The sequence below is a fragment of the Carcharodon carcharias genome, chromosome 19 (genome assembly GCF_017639515.1).
Source record: "Carcharodon carcharias isolate sCarCar2 chromosome 19, sCarCar2.pri, whole genome shotgun sequence".
NCBI classification, from domain to species: domain Eukaryota; kingdom Metazoa; phylum Chordata; class Chondrichthyes; order Lamniformes; family Lamnidae; genus Carcharodon; species Carcharodon carcharias.
The window spans coordinates 100,134,441-100,147,935 of record NC_054485.1 but is presented as its reverse complement, the minus strand read 5'-3'; the positions used below and the strand labels follow the sequence as shown (position 1 = coordinate 100,147,935).

Below are 13,495 nucleotides of genomic sequence, written 5' to 3'. Positions count from 1 at the left end.
AAAATAAAGGAATTTCAAATGAATCTGTAATGCACCAGTATACTCGAATCCTGCAGGTTGTCAGGTTAGGTGTAACGTTATCCATTGATTGCCCATCTATCCATCAATTGAGGTCTGATTTGCTGGCGCTAGAGAAATTGACGCAAACACCTTGAGGGGAAGGGAACGAGAGGGGTGGGGAAATGCACATGCCAGCGTACACTTCCTTGGCGGTGAACTGGAGCCACAATTCAAGATCTGCAGCGACTGTCCACTATCCGAGATACACCAAACGCATGTGTTAGCCAGGAAAGAAATTAACAGCCTTACGAATGAAGGTTTCAGCTGAACCCACTCTCCAGGTAACCATGGAAATATTTGTGTACTGTACATTTTTTGTTATATTTATTTATATATATATATATATTATATATATTTATATCTCAAACTTTTTTCCTTTTCTTTCTCATACAATAAGCCATTTAAACATGGCACACAAGTAGAAAAGTGCAATGAAAAATATACCACTTTTAAGTGCATCAAGATCCGGGCATTATCCACAGCCATGGGAATTGGGAGTGTTCGTGCATGAATGACGAGAGGATATAAAATAATTGTTAATAGTTATAATCGGTTTTCATTCCACTGGCTTGCTAGCTCCATCCCACCACAGCCCTGCACTTGAGGGGAAAGAAATGGGGGGAGGGGCAGGGAGGGGAGAGAGATGAAGTGAAGTAGTGGTGGGAGATAACTGACACCCGACCTCGCTTCCACTGCACTCCCACCCCCAACACCACCCCCCCCAACCCCACCGCCTCCTTCCCCCTCGCGTCAGTGGCCGCTGGCGTTACGGAATTCGCCATTCTCCGTGATCTGCAGGCGCGGCGGAGGGTGCGACGATGTCACGCCATTCAGCTGGGTCTCGCTGCACCGGTCTTTCATGTGACTCAGGGTGCTCATCAGCCGGGAGTTGGTGGCCCCCATCGTTGAGAGCTGCCTCTCCTAAACAAAACAAAAAATATATAAAAAGGGAAGAAATCCGTGTTAAAGCCACAGCATCCATCGCCAAGGAGGGCGAACCCCTCTGTACCCTGGAGCAGCCAAGCCAAGTCCTCGAACCAATGTGTGAGAGGAAGCCAATTTATAACAGGGGTCTGAGGGGACTTAAATCATTGGAAAGTAACAATCCCAGTGAGGCTACTTGCACCAGCCAATTGCATAATTTAATGAAAGAAGGCTTCACTTGTGTACTTTGGGATGGAAGACTGAAGGTTGGTACCTTCGAGTCAAGGGCAATGTGAAACCTCGAGCAGGGACCGTAGGACTTTGCTGCCAACCAGCTCAGGAAACTCTTCCACGGCAGGTGGACAGAATCACAGTTGCTACCGCAGGGCTCAGGATTTCACACATGGGTTGTACATCCGAGCCAGAGCTGTGGAACAACGTGTTGAGGCTTGGGAACCGGCCAAGCTCAGGTGGACGTGGAGACTGTCAGCGATGGGGAGAAGGCCGGGGTCAAAGGTGAGGGAAAACAGAAGCCTCAGTTGCTGCGCAGAGGGATATAGCATGAGGTGGCAGGCCTCAATGGCAATGGTTGGCACTTCTCATTACAAAAGGAAATAAAAGGTGGTCATTTTTTTTTTTTCAAACGTCGGGGTGGCGAAAAAGATTAGGAGGGACATGTTTTAAAATACAGGTGGCCTGATTGGGTGGTTAGATTTCAATAGCTTCCAGTCAGAATGGCAAAATGTGCTCCCCACAGGATTGTGGTTGGATGATTCCAGGGTATGAGGACATTTCAAAGCATCGAGAATCAAATCTACCAACAATCTACAACATCTCCGCTTTCACATCCCAGTGCAGTGTGCTCCTCTGCTGCGGCCTAGGCTTCGGGATCTTTGTACTCAATTAATACCCTAATTAGACATGGTGACAGGCGGGCCCCAGTTCAATGAACATTTACTTTTCCCTCATGCTTGCCGTTTTGAAACCCTCTCCCCTCCTCCCCACATTTCACAGAGATGACACACCAACCACCTGGCTTTAATGCGGGGAGACGACTTGAAATGAGCGCATGAGCAAGCCGTCCCCACTACCAGCCACCACCCACCCCACAGTCAAAATCATCATGCAATCACATGATAACTGGGCACATCAACGGGCGTTTTAGACCCCTCCCTGACCAATTGATGTAGCTGAGGGGTTGATCAAGGGCCCATTGTCTCTCTTCCCTCTGATAAATACGATTTAAGCAAACCACCCAGTCCCCATTTTGCACTAACTATCAAGGGATCTGTATTTAGTTGACACAACTATATGGGTTTCCCTCCACTGTGAACTGCTTTCTATTGCCTTTTTGGGCTGTGCCTCACTCTGTATTTTGCATGGGGAAGTAATGGGTGCAATGGACCTACCCTAGCACCTGGTTTTGCAAGCTGCTGGCAGAGGGCAACAAATTCTGGGTTGCCATGTGGTGGTTCTCATCCTTTATTGTCCTCGAAGGCTATCTAGGGAGCTGGAAAATGCCCCCAAAATCTTCTTCATGTTTTAGAACCTGATATAAAGCCTTTGCTGGCCCATGCCTAAGGATCTAGCACAAACCCTGAACTTCTTCCAGTGTTGGGCAGAGGGTGGGGGTTGGGAGTGGTCCTCTCAGTAGCTCCCAGTAAGGGTCCGCTCAGCTACTGAGCGTCAACACCGACGGTAAGAGGACGAAGCAAAGCGGGTTCCCCTGCTCAGCCACTGGCATTCTAGGATGAAGGCAAGACTGCTTCCTCGGGGGCTGGTGTGGACCATATTCCGTTTTCACAATTAGTCCCACCTCCATCGTCCTAATCTGTGCTCAACTACCTATCCTTCAGCGCTCAGCGCTCCCTACAACAGCCTCCCCCACCTCCGAATGACACAGCCAAAACTGTTGACCCGCTGGGCAGAACTTGTCCACACGAATCCATGTCCTTGCTACTGCATCCTGTGCCCTTGCGCGCCGACAATTTGCACTGTCCCACCTGTAACTGGGTAAATTTAAAGATGTGGTGGCCAGTGAATGCTCCGCCACATCTCCCAAAAATGAAGGGGGTCAATGTTGGTTTTACACTGTGCCCGCTATCAGTGGAGAGAAATATTAGGGGAGGGTGTAAAACTGGCATTTCATCTGATCCTGTGTGCTTCCTGCCCACTGCGTCAAATTGAAATTTGTCCCCAAAGTGCCTGTAAGCCCCTGTAGGATACCCTTAGATTTGGCATCTCTGGAAGCACCGTAGCTTGGACCACAAACACATGAAGAGACACAGCACAGAGAATGAAAGGCTTCAACTTGTGACAGAATGGAGGTCATGCAAACATCACAGTGGAGTGACGCATGTTGTAGGACAAGAAAAGAACCACATGACAACTCTTTTATCATTTCAGTCTCTTGTTACATTGCATTTTCCACCTCCCGGTCTCTCTCTATTGGCTTGGCTCTTTGAATGTACAGGGCTGAGAAGTGAAGTGAGCTGCAGTTTGACATGTGGGCCTAGGGTTGCCACGTCAACCTTAAATCACGTGGTTTCCACCTTGCAGCCAGTTTCATGGTGTCACCTGGGAATGGAGTGGGGACTGTTCAAACTCATTTCAAACAGTTAACTTTCACCTCAAATCTGGGCCAAGTCCCTGAGATGAAAGTTCAATATTCAAATCCTCCCACTCCTATTACTATTCACTTTAAAGCGTTAACGTTTTCTCATTGTTTTAAGTGGGGAATGGGAGTGGTCCAGTAGGATTAAGCATGAAGAATCCCACATGAATCTAAAAGCGGCATGAGTCTCATATCCTGTTCTGGGGATCTGAGGAAGAGGCTTGACAGGATAGGCACTGACAGGGTGTTTCCACTGGCTGGGGAATCCAGAACACGGGGCGGGGTGGTTACACAAGGGGTGGGCACAGTTTCAGGATAATGGGCTGGTTGTTTAGCATGAGGATGAAGGGAAATTTCTTCATTCAGAGGGTTGTGAATCTTTGGACTCTCTACCCCATAAGGTTGTGGATGCTCCATCACTGAATACATTTAAAACTGAGACAGTTAGATCTTTGGTCTTTTGGGGAATCAAGGAATATTGGTGGTTGGAAATTGGCGTTGAGGCAGAAGATTAGCTGTGACTGTATTGAATGGCAGAGCAGACTCAAGGAGCCATTTGGTCTACTCTTGCTCCTATTTCTTATGTTGGACTTTTGTGGGCTTTGTTTGTCTAAGATTACCTTATATGAATGAACAAAAGAGTGATATTCTATGATAAAATTTGTCTCTATCTTTGTGCATGTGAATGCGTTTATCTGTGTGTGTGTATATATTTATATATGTGTGAGCATATCTGTGTGTATACATACATATCAGTGCCTGTATGTCTTTATATGTGTTTATATACATAACTGTGTGTAAAAATGTACAACTGTGTCTGTATCTGTACAGGGGATTAAAAGCAATAGCAGCAAAAAATTCTGTCCCATAACCTCCTGTCAACGACCATTCTGAGACTTCCCAGGTCTTGGGCTGTGTTTTGTGGCCATGGTCACAGAGAGGTCTCTGCTGCGGAGAAGCACTGTCAGGAGCAGGGACTTCACATAGGACTACAGCCCAACAAACTGGCACTTGTTGAGTTTCACTGCAGCAAGCTGCAAAGTACATTCATAAATTCTGACAAGCCAAAACCAGTACAGGAAAACCAGAGATGGGAGAATGGAAGCAACAGCAGCTTTTAAATATATTTTGTAAATCATGCTCGGTGATAAATATATTTATAAATAGAGGTGGAGAGAGCACTGTTCAAGCAGTTAGCTCTACTCCTCCAAACAATACCTCCCACAATGATGCACATAATACATTCAATTACACCTCGTATCAACAGAGCAGGGCCCTTGGATGAGGGGTCTCCTCAGATTTCAATTCAAGGCAGAGGATACTGTATGTTGCAATGGATTCAACCGCAGAAGGAAAAGGAGGGGAGACAACATTTGGTGAAAATGTTCAACAGAAACTGCAGTAACAAAAACCTTTTAAGATGTGACCAAAGAGCAATGACAGACTGGTTCCTCTGCCTAGCCAAAGTGAGGGTTAAAAACTCAAAAATCCAGGCTTTGCCCTTTGATCTTCTGAGCTGCCCTCAGACTGGCTCGAAAGCAACCTGCGTTCCATCTTTGCTCAGTGCTTGGATGATGCCAGTAGGTGTTTGAACAGACATGGGGCTGATGGTGGAGCGCTCTATCTACAGTAAAGACACGGTAAACGCGATGTTGCAAATAACCCGTGGAAATGGAAGGAAAATAAAAATGTACGCACGTACGATCAAAAGTGGAAATGAGTCACAACCAAGGCACAACACAGCTTTCCGATATTTGCTTATGACGGTCAATACTTTAGCCTGTCGGGCCAGCACTCCCATGGGAGTTCATCAGTTCTCAGCCAGGCTGGTGGTCATAAAGCCCATGGTTCTGATGTAGGGTTGCACAGCCAGGTTCAAAGGTTAATCTGCCTGTGAAAGCTATCTGAAATTGTTCATTTGGCTATAATTGAGCTGCACCTGTCACCTCTACAGCTGCAAATTCCCCCCCCACCCCCCTGCACCCTCTCCACCCATAGGCATGTTCAATAAGGTTGTCAGCATGGATGGCCAAACAACTGAGGCCAATACAAGGTGTAAACAGGCAGTGTGCCCCACGACAACGCTACTAAACTAGAGGGATTGGGAAAATGGATCCCCAATTCCATTTCCTACGGCAATTCTGAGTGGCACTGGGCGGCACCAGGTTGTCCACCCTTCCCAATGATGACCGATGGTTTTTGAACCGGAATGGAATTGGGGTCACAGACTCACCTCAAGTCTCTCTAAATGCTATTCCCTTCATTTTAAGATGGAATGTTGGAAGTTGGGTCAGGTGGGGGGGAGGGGGGGTGGTGTTGGAGCAGTTTGCAACTGGGCTTTTTAGGGGCTAAATAGGTTGCGCTGGTGGGGTGGCTGGGATGGGGGTGGGGGTGGAGCTTTCATGAGAAGCCAACAGGTCTGACATCGTCCCTCTCACCTGCTTCCGTTGGTCATGAATTCCACCTGAAATTCCTCAGGAGGGGAGAGAGAGAGGGATCTTTGGGAAGGGTCAGAGATGTGACAACACTCTGGCAAATGTTGCCGATCTCTGTGCATTACACAAATGCATAAGAACATAAGAAAGAGAAGCGGGCGGAGGTAATTTGGCCGCTTGAGCCTGCTCCTCTATTCAATAAGATCAAGGCTGATCTGATCGGGGCCTTACTCCACTTTACTGTCTGCCCCCCCATAAACCTTCATATCCCCTGTAGGCTGGCTGAGAACAGATAAAACGCATACAAGGAGAGGCTGGCGTAACTCCCACCTTGGATGATGCCCAATGGAAATGCTAAACCAGCAAGTTAGAATGGCAAATTGCAAATCTGTCACAGGTCATATAAGAAAGACTTATCAGAGGGCACAACACAGTACAAACCATTGAAATATTTTTTTTAGGCAAAAGAAAAAAAAGGCAAGCCAGGCAACTACGAAGTTGGCAACAGACTGAAAGCTGACACACATGCAATACAGACAGAAATCCAGCTTCAACACAACATCTTGGACACACTTTTTTGTGAAACTTTCAACCTAACAGGAGGCAAAGAAGTTAACACTTTGCTGGATTGGTGTAAGTTGTGGACTCTAGTTTCTTTTCAGTTTAAAGCCATCTACCCACCGCACCTCTGCCCTCCCAACCCAAACTCTCCATGAGACCTCTAGCCTCTCCAGACTCTCCATTAGTTGAGAGCAAATGGCAGGGCAGGGAAATGGAAACACCTGTGACTCCATCAGCTGACAGGGAGGGAAGATCTGCTTGTGAGGTTGAGGTGGGTGAATTATGATTCCTCCGACCTTTCCACCACCATCTCAGCTGATCTGATCATCCTAGATTGCACTCAATAGCTCATGTGACCTGCCACTGAGGTGGTCACCATGCACTTGGCCAGACCAGATTGCAAGGTCTCCACTCTGGGATTACACTTCATGCTCTTTTCTCTTTGAGGGACAAATACCGAAAGCAAATTTCCAAATTGAACGTGGCCCAACTGGGAAATATTTCTGAATCCATCAGATTTAAGTGACCCATCTCAATTCGGTATTGCATGGTACCTGTCTCTCTAAAGGACAATCACAGCTAAAAACAAAAAAGATGGAATCTGCAAATCTGCAAAACAAAAAGTTTGGAAAAAGATTGTATCTGATATTTCCAATCTGGAGATCTGAATATTGAGGGGACTGTTCTAAGTTAAATTTGGAAATTCCTTCAATGACTGAAGCCTAGCTGTCTGCATGGAAAGTGGTTTTCTTTGTTGCTACGTGAGACGATGCAACATGACGTGCTTAACTAGCATTGTGCCGGGTGACAGTAACTCAAAGATGCAGTCCTTTGGGATCCCTAGAAGAAAGAATGCTTGTTCGAAATGCCAACCCTCTTTGGTGATCCAGAGGGGATCTCCATGTGATTCCACGTCAACCTGAACTCCCCAAGGGAGCTGGCCTGTGCTGCGGTGACTTGGGCGGCACGAACTGGCAAAAGCCCTGGGACCAGGACTAACCTCTTGGAGTCAATAAGCCTTTGTTGCACATTAAGCCGAAAGTTGACAACAGGATATGGGGCGCCTGTGTGCTACTGAGCTGACAGGTCATGTGGTGAGACATGGGTCATTGGGGAAATAGTGCTTGAAAAGACAAATGGACATGCGTGCAGACACTCATACGCGCACGGAGACAGACACAAAAAAAAAGAAGCCACACCACCTCACATCGACTTTGCAGACATGTGTGAAAAGATCTTCGGTGCAGTCCTTGTCTTAGCTCAAGATTCTCTGATGGAGTACCAGTCCAGAGGGCGTCAGTGACCTTGCAGTAGTGCCTGTACCAAGTAAGATGGTGACCTCAGTACTTAGGAGCTCTTCAGGGTCCTGTCTTCCACTATCCCTCACCCCCAACCCCCCAACAACCTGGCCCCTTACAGGCCTCTCCAAAGAAGCTTCTTCCACTCCACCAAGGCCTTCGAATCAAGATGTTTCCACCCCCTGTATTGTTCATTTATTAAAAAAAAAAATCTTTTATTTTGTCTTTTGGTGGTGGGAGGGAGGAAGGGTGAAAAGGCAAAACTGCAAGAGGTCCATGAGAACATTCACACGTGAAGATGTTGTGTAGATTTGATTTCTGACAGCTCTGAAATAGCTGGCCTGCTGGAGATGTGCAATAAGGTCCAATATCTGCCCATTTCTGTCCCCCCCCAACCCCCACCCCCACCACCACCACTATCAAACATAAATGGTCACCACCAATCCGGCCTCCAATTCATATTCAGTGCTCTTTATCCCACTTTTGATGGGGAGACAACAAACCAGGTAAAATACCTCCACCGACCCACAGAGGCGGCTCGATCTTAGGTGACCACCGCCGGACATTGGAACTTTTCGCACATCTCCGCGGCGCTCAGATCTTCTGAAAGCCCAGGGATACTGCAGCTTAAAAGATTTCTCCCTTTTTTTCTTGTCTCGTACCTTCTGGTCTGCTGCCCTCAAATGTCGGAGGAGGTACAGGCGGCGCAAGACACTGTTCCAGCCAAGGTTCTCTAGTCGCCTCCGAGTCGGTCATTAAGGCCCTCATGGCGCGACCATCTCCCCTGCCCCCTTCTGTATGTGAACGGAGCATTCGTTCCCACACCCGACTAAAACAATGTGCCACACAATCAGAACCACCAGCCCGAGGTGTGACCCCACTTACCGGGCCCTGTGGGCAATCTTGACTGTAGAAGCGGAATTAATTTATATATAAATAAATATATATATATATATAATATATATATACTTTTTTAAAAAAAAACATTAAACGTGATCAGTGTGATACCCTGTTTGCCCTCCCATTCCCGCGTACCCCCCCACCGCCTCCTCCCTCCATCCCTCCCTCCCCCCATAACCTCCCCCCCGCCAAAAAAAAACCCGTCAAGCCAATTTGAGAATTCTTTTTCCTGCTCGGGTCATCGACCAGGAGGGGGCGCCGTGGTCGAAACGCCGCCCTCAGTAGGTCCACCCCCCACCCCCTAACAACCCCACCCCCCCCCACCCCCCCGCACCCCCCCCCCTACCACCACCACCCTCCGCGCCAATGGAAACCTGAGGCAGCTCAATGTCAGACCAGCTGCTGGCCCCCTCCCCCTTCCAGGTTGTACTCGAAGCGGTGGGCCTGCCGGCGGATGAGGCGGGGGTCTCCGCGGAACTTGGCCTCGATCCGGCTCGAAGCATAGTCCTTGGCGCGGTGAGGGCGCGGCGGGTGGGCGGCCGGTGGGGCGGGGAAGCCATTTTGCTTTTTTTTGAAGGAATGCTCCATTGACTTCCAGAGGGGGGGTTGAAACGTGTTAGGCGGGCAGATTAGAGAGAGAAGTGTAGGGGGAGGGGGGGAGGGGGGAGGGGGAGGGGGTTGGAGGAGAGGAAAGAAGGTGCAAAAGAGTAAGAAAGGAGAAAAGAGGAAAGGAAGGAAGAGAAATAAAGAAATTTACATATGTATTTGCAATATTAGTACTATTCGTTGGCACAATTTCCATACCATGAAGGTATACCGCACAAAGCACACACACACACACGTACATATTGAATACATATGTAGAGATATATATATATATATAGCAATAATTAAAGCAACAGTGTTAGTTATTAGATGCTGCATTTCCAAAATGGTTGCTCATCAAACAGTTTCTTCAGCCTTTACAGCGGAGGTTCCGATCGCTGCGTCCTGACACGGGGGTAACTGAGGCGGCCTTTACACAGGACACCACGACACCCCCCTACCACCCCCACCCCCCTTGCTGGCCGCTTGGCCTCACGGGCGCTTGGGGAGGATGTGGCGGGGGAGGGGGTTGGGGGTCGCCGAAGCCAAGGGAATCCCACTGGCTGGTGACAGGGTGGGAGGCCCGCTTCGCACCGAGCCGGCTATCGGCTTCGAACAAAAGGAGGATGAGATCTGGGGGCAGAACCTGCCAGTGGTGCGCTCTGTCCTTGCCCTGTCAGGTGGCAGGGCCGGTGGTGGTTTGGTTAAAATTGCGCCCCCCCACCCCCCCAGCCCTTTCGCCATCAAGGGAACGACGCAGCTATGGTGGGGTGCAGCTCGTAATTGTTCTGGCTGTTGCTACTTGTAGCTACTCTACTCCTAACGGGGCGGGGTGGGGGTGGGGGGGGTGGGGGATCGGCCGTCACGGCTTTGTCACGTTTGGCTGTCTTGCGCCACCTCACACGTCCGCTGTAGCTCGTCTGCAACTGCTGTGTGGCTGCCTTCCAACTACGCCTGGGCCGTCCCCTCTTGCTGCCGGCTTGCCTTTTACTTTGCCCGCTAACAGGGATGTTCCGGCAGCTTCTTTTCTCGCTGTTGCTGAGCGTCCAACCAACTTGGCCTTCACAGCAGCTGGCACCCCCCTTCCTGCTTTTCTATCTAAGAAACAGTAACTTTACAGCTTTCCCCTTCCCAGTAAAGATGTTCAGGTTACATCCTTTTGGCATCAAAGGCTGGGTACTTATACAATGCGACGACCACACCCCTCCCTCCAACAGTGGAGTCCCTTTAAGTGGGGCGGACAGTTTATTCACATAGGCCAACTAAGGGCAGACCAGCATAATAGTGAGTGAGTCACTAGACCCAATGGGCCCACAAGTCAGCCTGCCCCTCCCCCACAGAGACCCAGTTCTTGACCTCCTGTGAAGACAGCCAACGAAACATGACCTGGTCAACGCCCAAAATGGCCGGGGGTAAGATGTCAATCTGTGAAGTACCATGGCAGTGCAACTAAAGCAAACAAACATAGTGTGTGAATGGAGAGTTAGCCTTCAAGAACGTAATGAACTGACTGAAGGAAGAAACATTACTTCAGCAATCAGACTCACTCTTGAGACTGACTCAGCTCCGCATACAATAGTTCCTGCATATTTGGATGTGAATTTACTATAAATTGACATTGTGTTTAAAGGGGGAGGGGTGCTACTTTGTAAAAGACATGGAGGAGGCAATTTTAACTTGGCCTGCCCATTGGGAACTAATGGGATTGGGTGCAATGCCGGTTTTATGGCCTGCCTGATTTGACTCTCTATTAAAGTCAATGGACAGGGCGTAAAACTGACTTTCCACCTGACGCTGTGGGATTCCTAGCCTGGTGAGTTTGGTTAAAATGGTCCCCAATATTTTACAAGCAAGCTATCTATGGAATAGGCTTCTCCCTATTAGGACTATGGAACAGATAGTGTTGATTCTTTCAAATGCAAAATTGGACAGATTTCTGTCTGATAATTGTATTTTGGGAAACAGTTAAGCGCTCTGAGGCATGACATGTGGTAAGTGTAAAACATTTGGGAGAAACAGCTGATTTTGAATCTCTGGTTTCCAACACTCTTCTCCATGATTTTCCTCAAGTCATTACTGGGTCTTCTGTAGACTAACAGACGGAGATTTATTGCTATGATCAGTAAACAGCTTCATTATATCATGTAACAGCCAGCAATCCCTATGTTCCTAACATATTTCCACGATGTTCCTTTCTTTGTGGTATGTATATGTTGTTCTGCACATATCCCGCCAGATCCTATTCCGTTACAATTCAGTCAAAAACTGTCCCTGTTCCTTCCCTGCCCCCTCCCACTTCCACTCACACCACCCCACCTCCCCCCCACCCCACCCCCCCCACCGCCCCCAACCTCCTCCAGGATCTCCCAATCCCTACTGTATTCAGAACAACTTGGTGCTTCACACTTGCCAACTGAATTTCAATTCCATTGTACAACCACCAACAACGGGAGACCATTCGAACCTTTGTGTTCTTAGGAAATGTTAAAGGCACTTGGGTTCCTACAGAGCCTTCACCTGTTCAAGAGTTCAAACTCGTCTCTCCAAATGCCATAATCCCTTCTTTCATGTGAAACTTTTCCAGCTGATTCACAAAGCCATTGACTCAAAGCTTCTTACTCATATGATCTCCCCCGGTAACTTGTTCCATAACCCTGTCGCTTTGGGTAGAAAAATATTCTACTTGAATCCCTTTCTTAATCCTTACTTTCCAAATTTTAATACAAATAAGTCCTATAACCTCTTTATTACACAATCTATATCCTCTCTATAAAACTGCCCTGACACTTCTCTCATAATTTAGTCCTGTTTTTCTGGAATACATGACTCACTGAATAATAGTGGTGTTCTTGACATTGCTGTTTGATTGGTAAAGTTGGATCAGATGAAGTGAATGCCCATCCACTCACAAATTAATTATGATGGACTGCATAACCCTCACACCAAAAACACAAGCTATCGTCACCACAAAGTTAATTTACTTGGCTGGTCGCAAGCAGCCCCTGCAGTTCCTAGATGGGGGTGGAGAGGTTTGGGGGCTTTCCTCTCTCTGATCTCTCAATTCTATGAACAGAGACATGTGGTCCAACGCCTGTGACTGGCATGTCTGTTCACTGGAATCCACAAGCACCATTGCACAACAGGACCAGAAGAGATCTCACCAGGAGCAGACAGAGATGACAGCTGAACAATGAGGCACATTTGGTGATAATTAGCCAGCAGCATGCTTTCTGCTGCTTAGATAAACTGAATTTCTCTTCCAAGGTGCTGATTCACCAACGACTACTGCTTTCTGCAAAGCCTGCAGCTCGCCGGGGAAGTCACAGTGGTGGAGCAGAAGCAGGCCAGTGGAAATTTCCGGCATAAGTTGGAGGAGGCCGTACTTGCACCGTACACTGCACCTTTTTAAAATTCGCACAATGTGGCTTTGACTGGCAAGGCCAGCATTTGTGACACTGACACAACTGGCTCGCTGGACGACTACAGAGGACGGTCAACTCGAGTGACATGTCAACCAGACTGGGGAAAGACAAGAAATTTCCTTCTCCAAAAGAAATACTGGAGACTTTAAGCACTGAAGGAACGTGGCTGAGAAGTGACCTTATGGAGATTTGTATACGCTGTGTTTACATTATAATGGTCCCATCAATGCAAAGTGGTTTCACTTTGTAACAGCAGTGCAGGCCTCGCTTCAACAAAACCTGAATCGGGTGTCTGGGCCTGGACCTAAAGTAAACAAGGTTCTACAGATAAAGCAAACGTGCCCTACTTCACCTCCGAGTCAGTTCGCACCGCTAGATCCACCCCACAGTTTAATGAATGGCACAAAGAGAGAAAAGTGGCCAAGGCCCCTTCCTGATGGCTTTAGAGTCATAGTGTGAACAGGCTCCTGAAATGGTTTTGGAAAAGACAAAATCCACCAAAGTACTTCAAATTAAAACTGCGAGGGTTGGGACAGGGTGGCGAGGGAGGCTAGGGTCACAGGCAAACTGTAGGTTGACAGAGTGATCGACACATGGATTGGGCACTGGATCGGGTCGCTGGAGAAAGAGCTGGCACTGTAGGGTATTTCAGAATGGATGGGCCTGCAACCTTGGGTTGCGTATTAGCCTCATGTG

General features: G+C 48.1%; 1 protein-coding gene across 6 annotated transcripts in view; it reads right to left on the bottom strand.

Annotated features, from left to right (window-relative positions):
• Positions 1–810: 810 nt before the first annotated feature.
• The window catches only part of LOC121291651 (ras/Rap GTPase-activating protein SynGAP-like), a 718,122-nt gene continuing 705,437 nt past the window's right edge, over positions 811–13,495 (bottom strand). For all 6 annotated transcript variants that reach the window (XM_041213126.1, XM_041213127.1, XM_041213129.1 and 3 more), the window contains one exon: positions 811–981. In XM_041213126.1, the coding sequence (XP_041069060.1) occupies positions 811–981 (171 nt within the window). The remainder of the gene's footprint in view (positions 982–13,495) is intronic.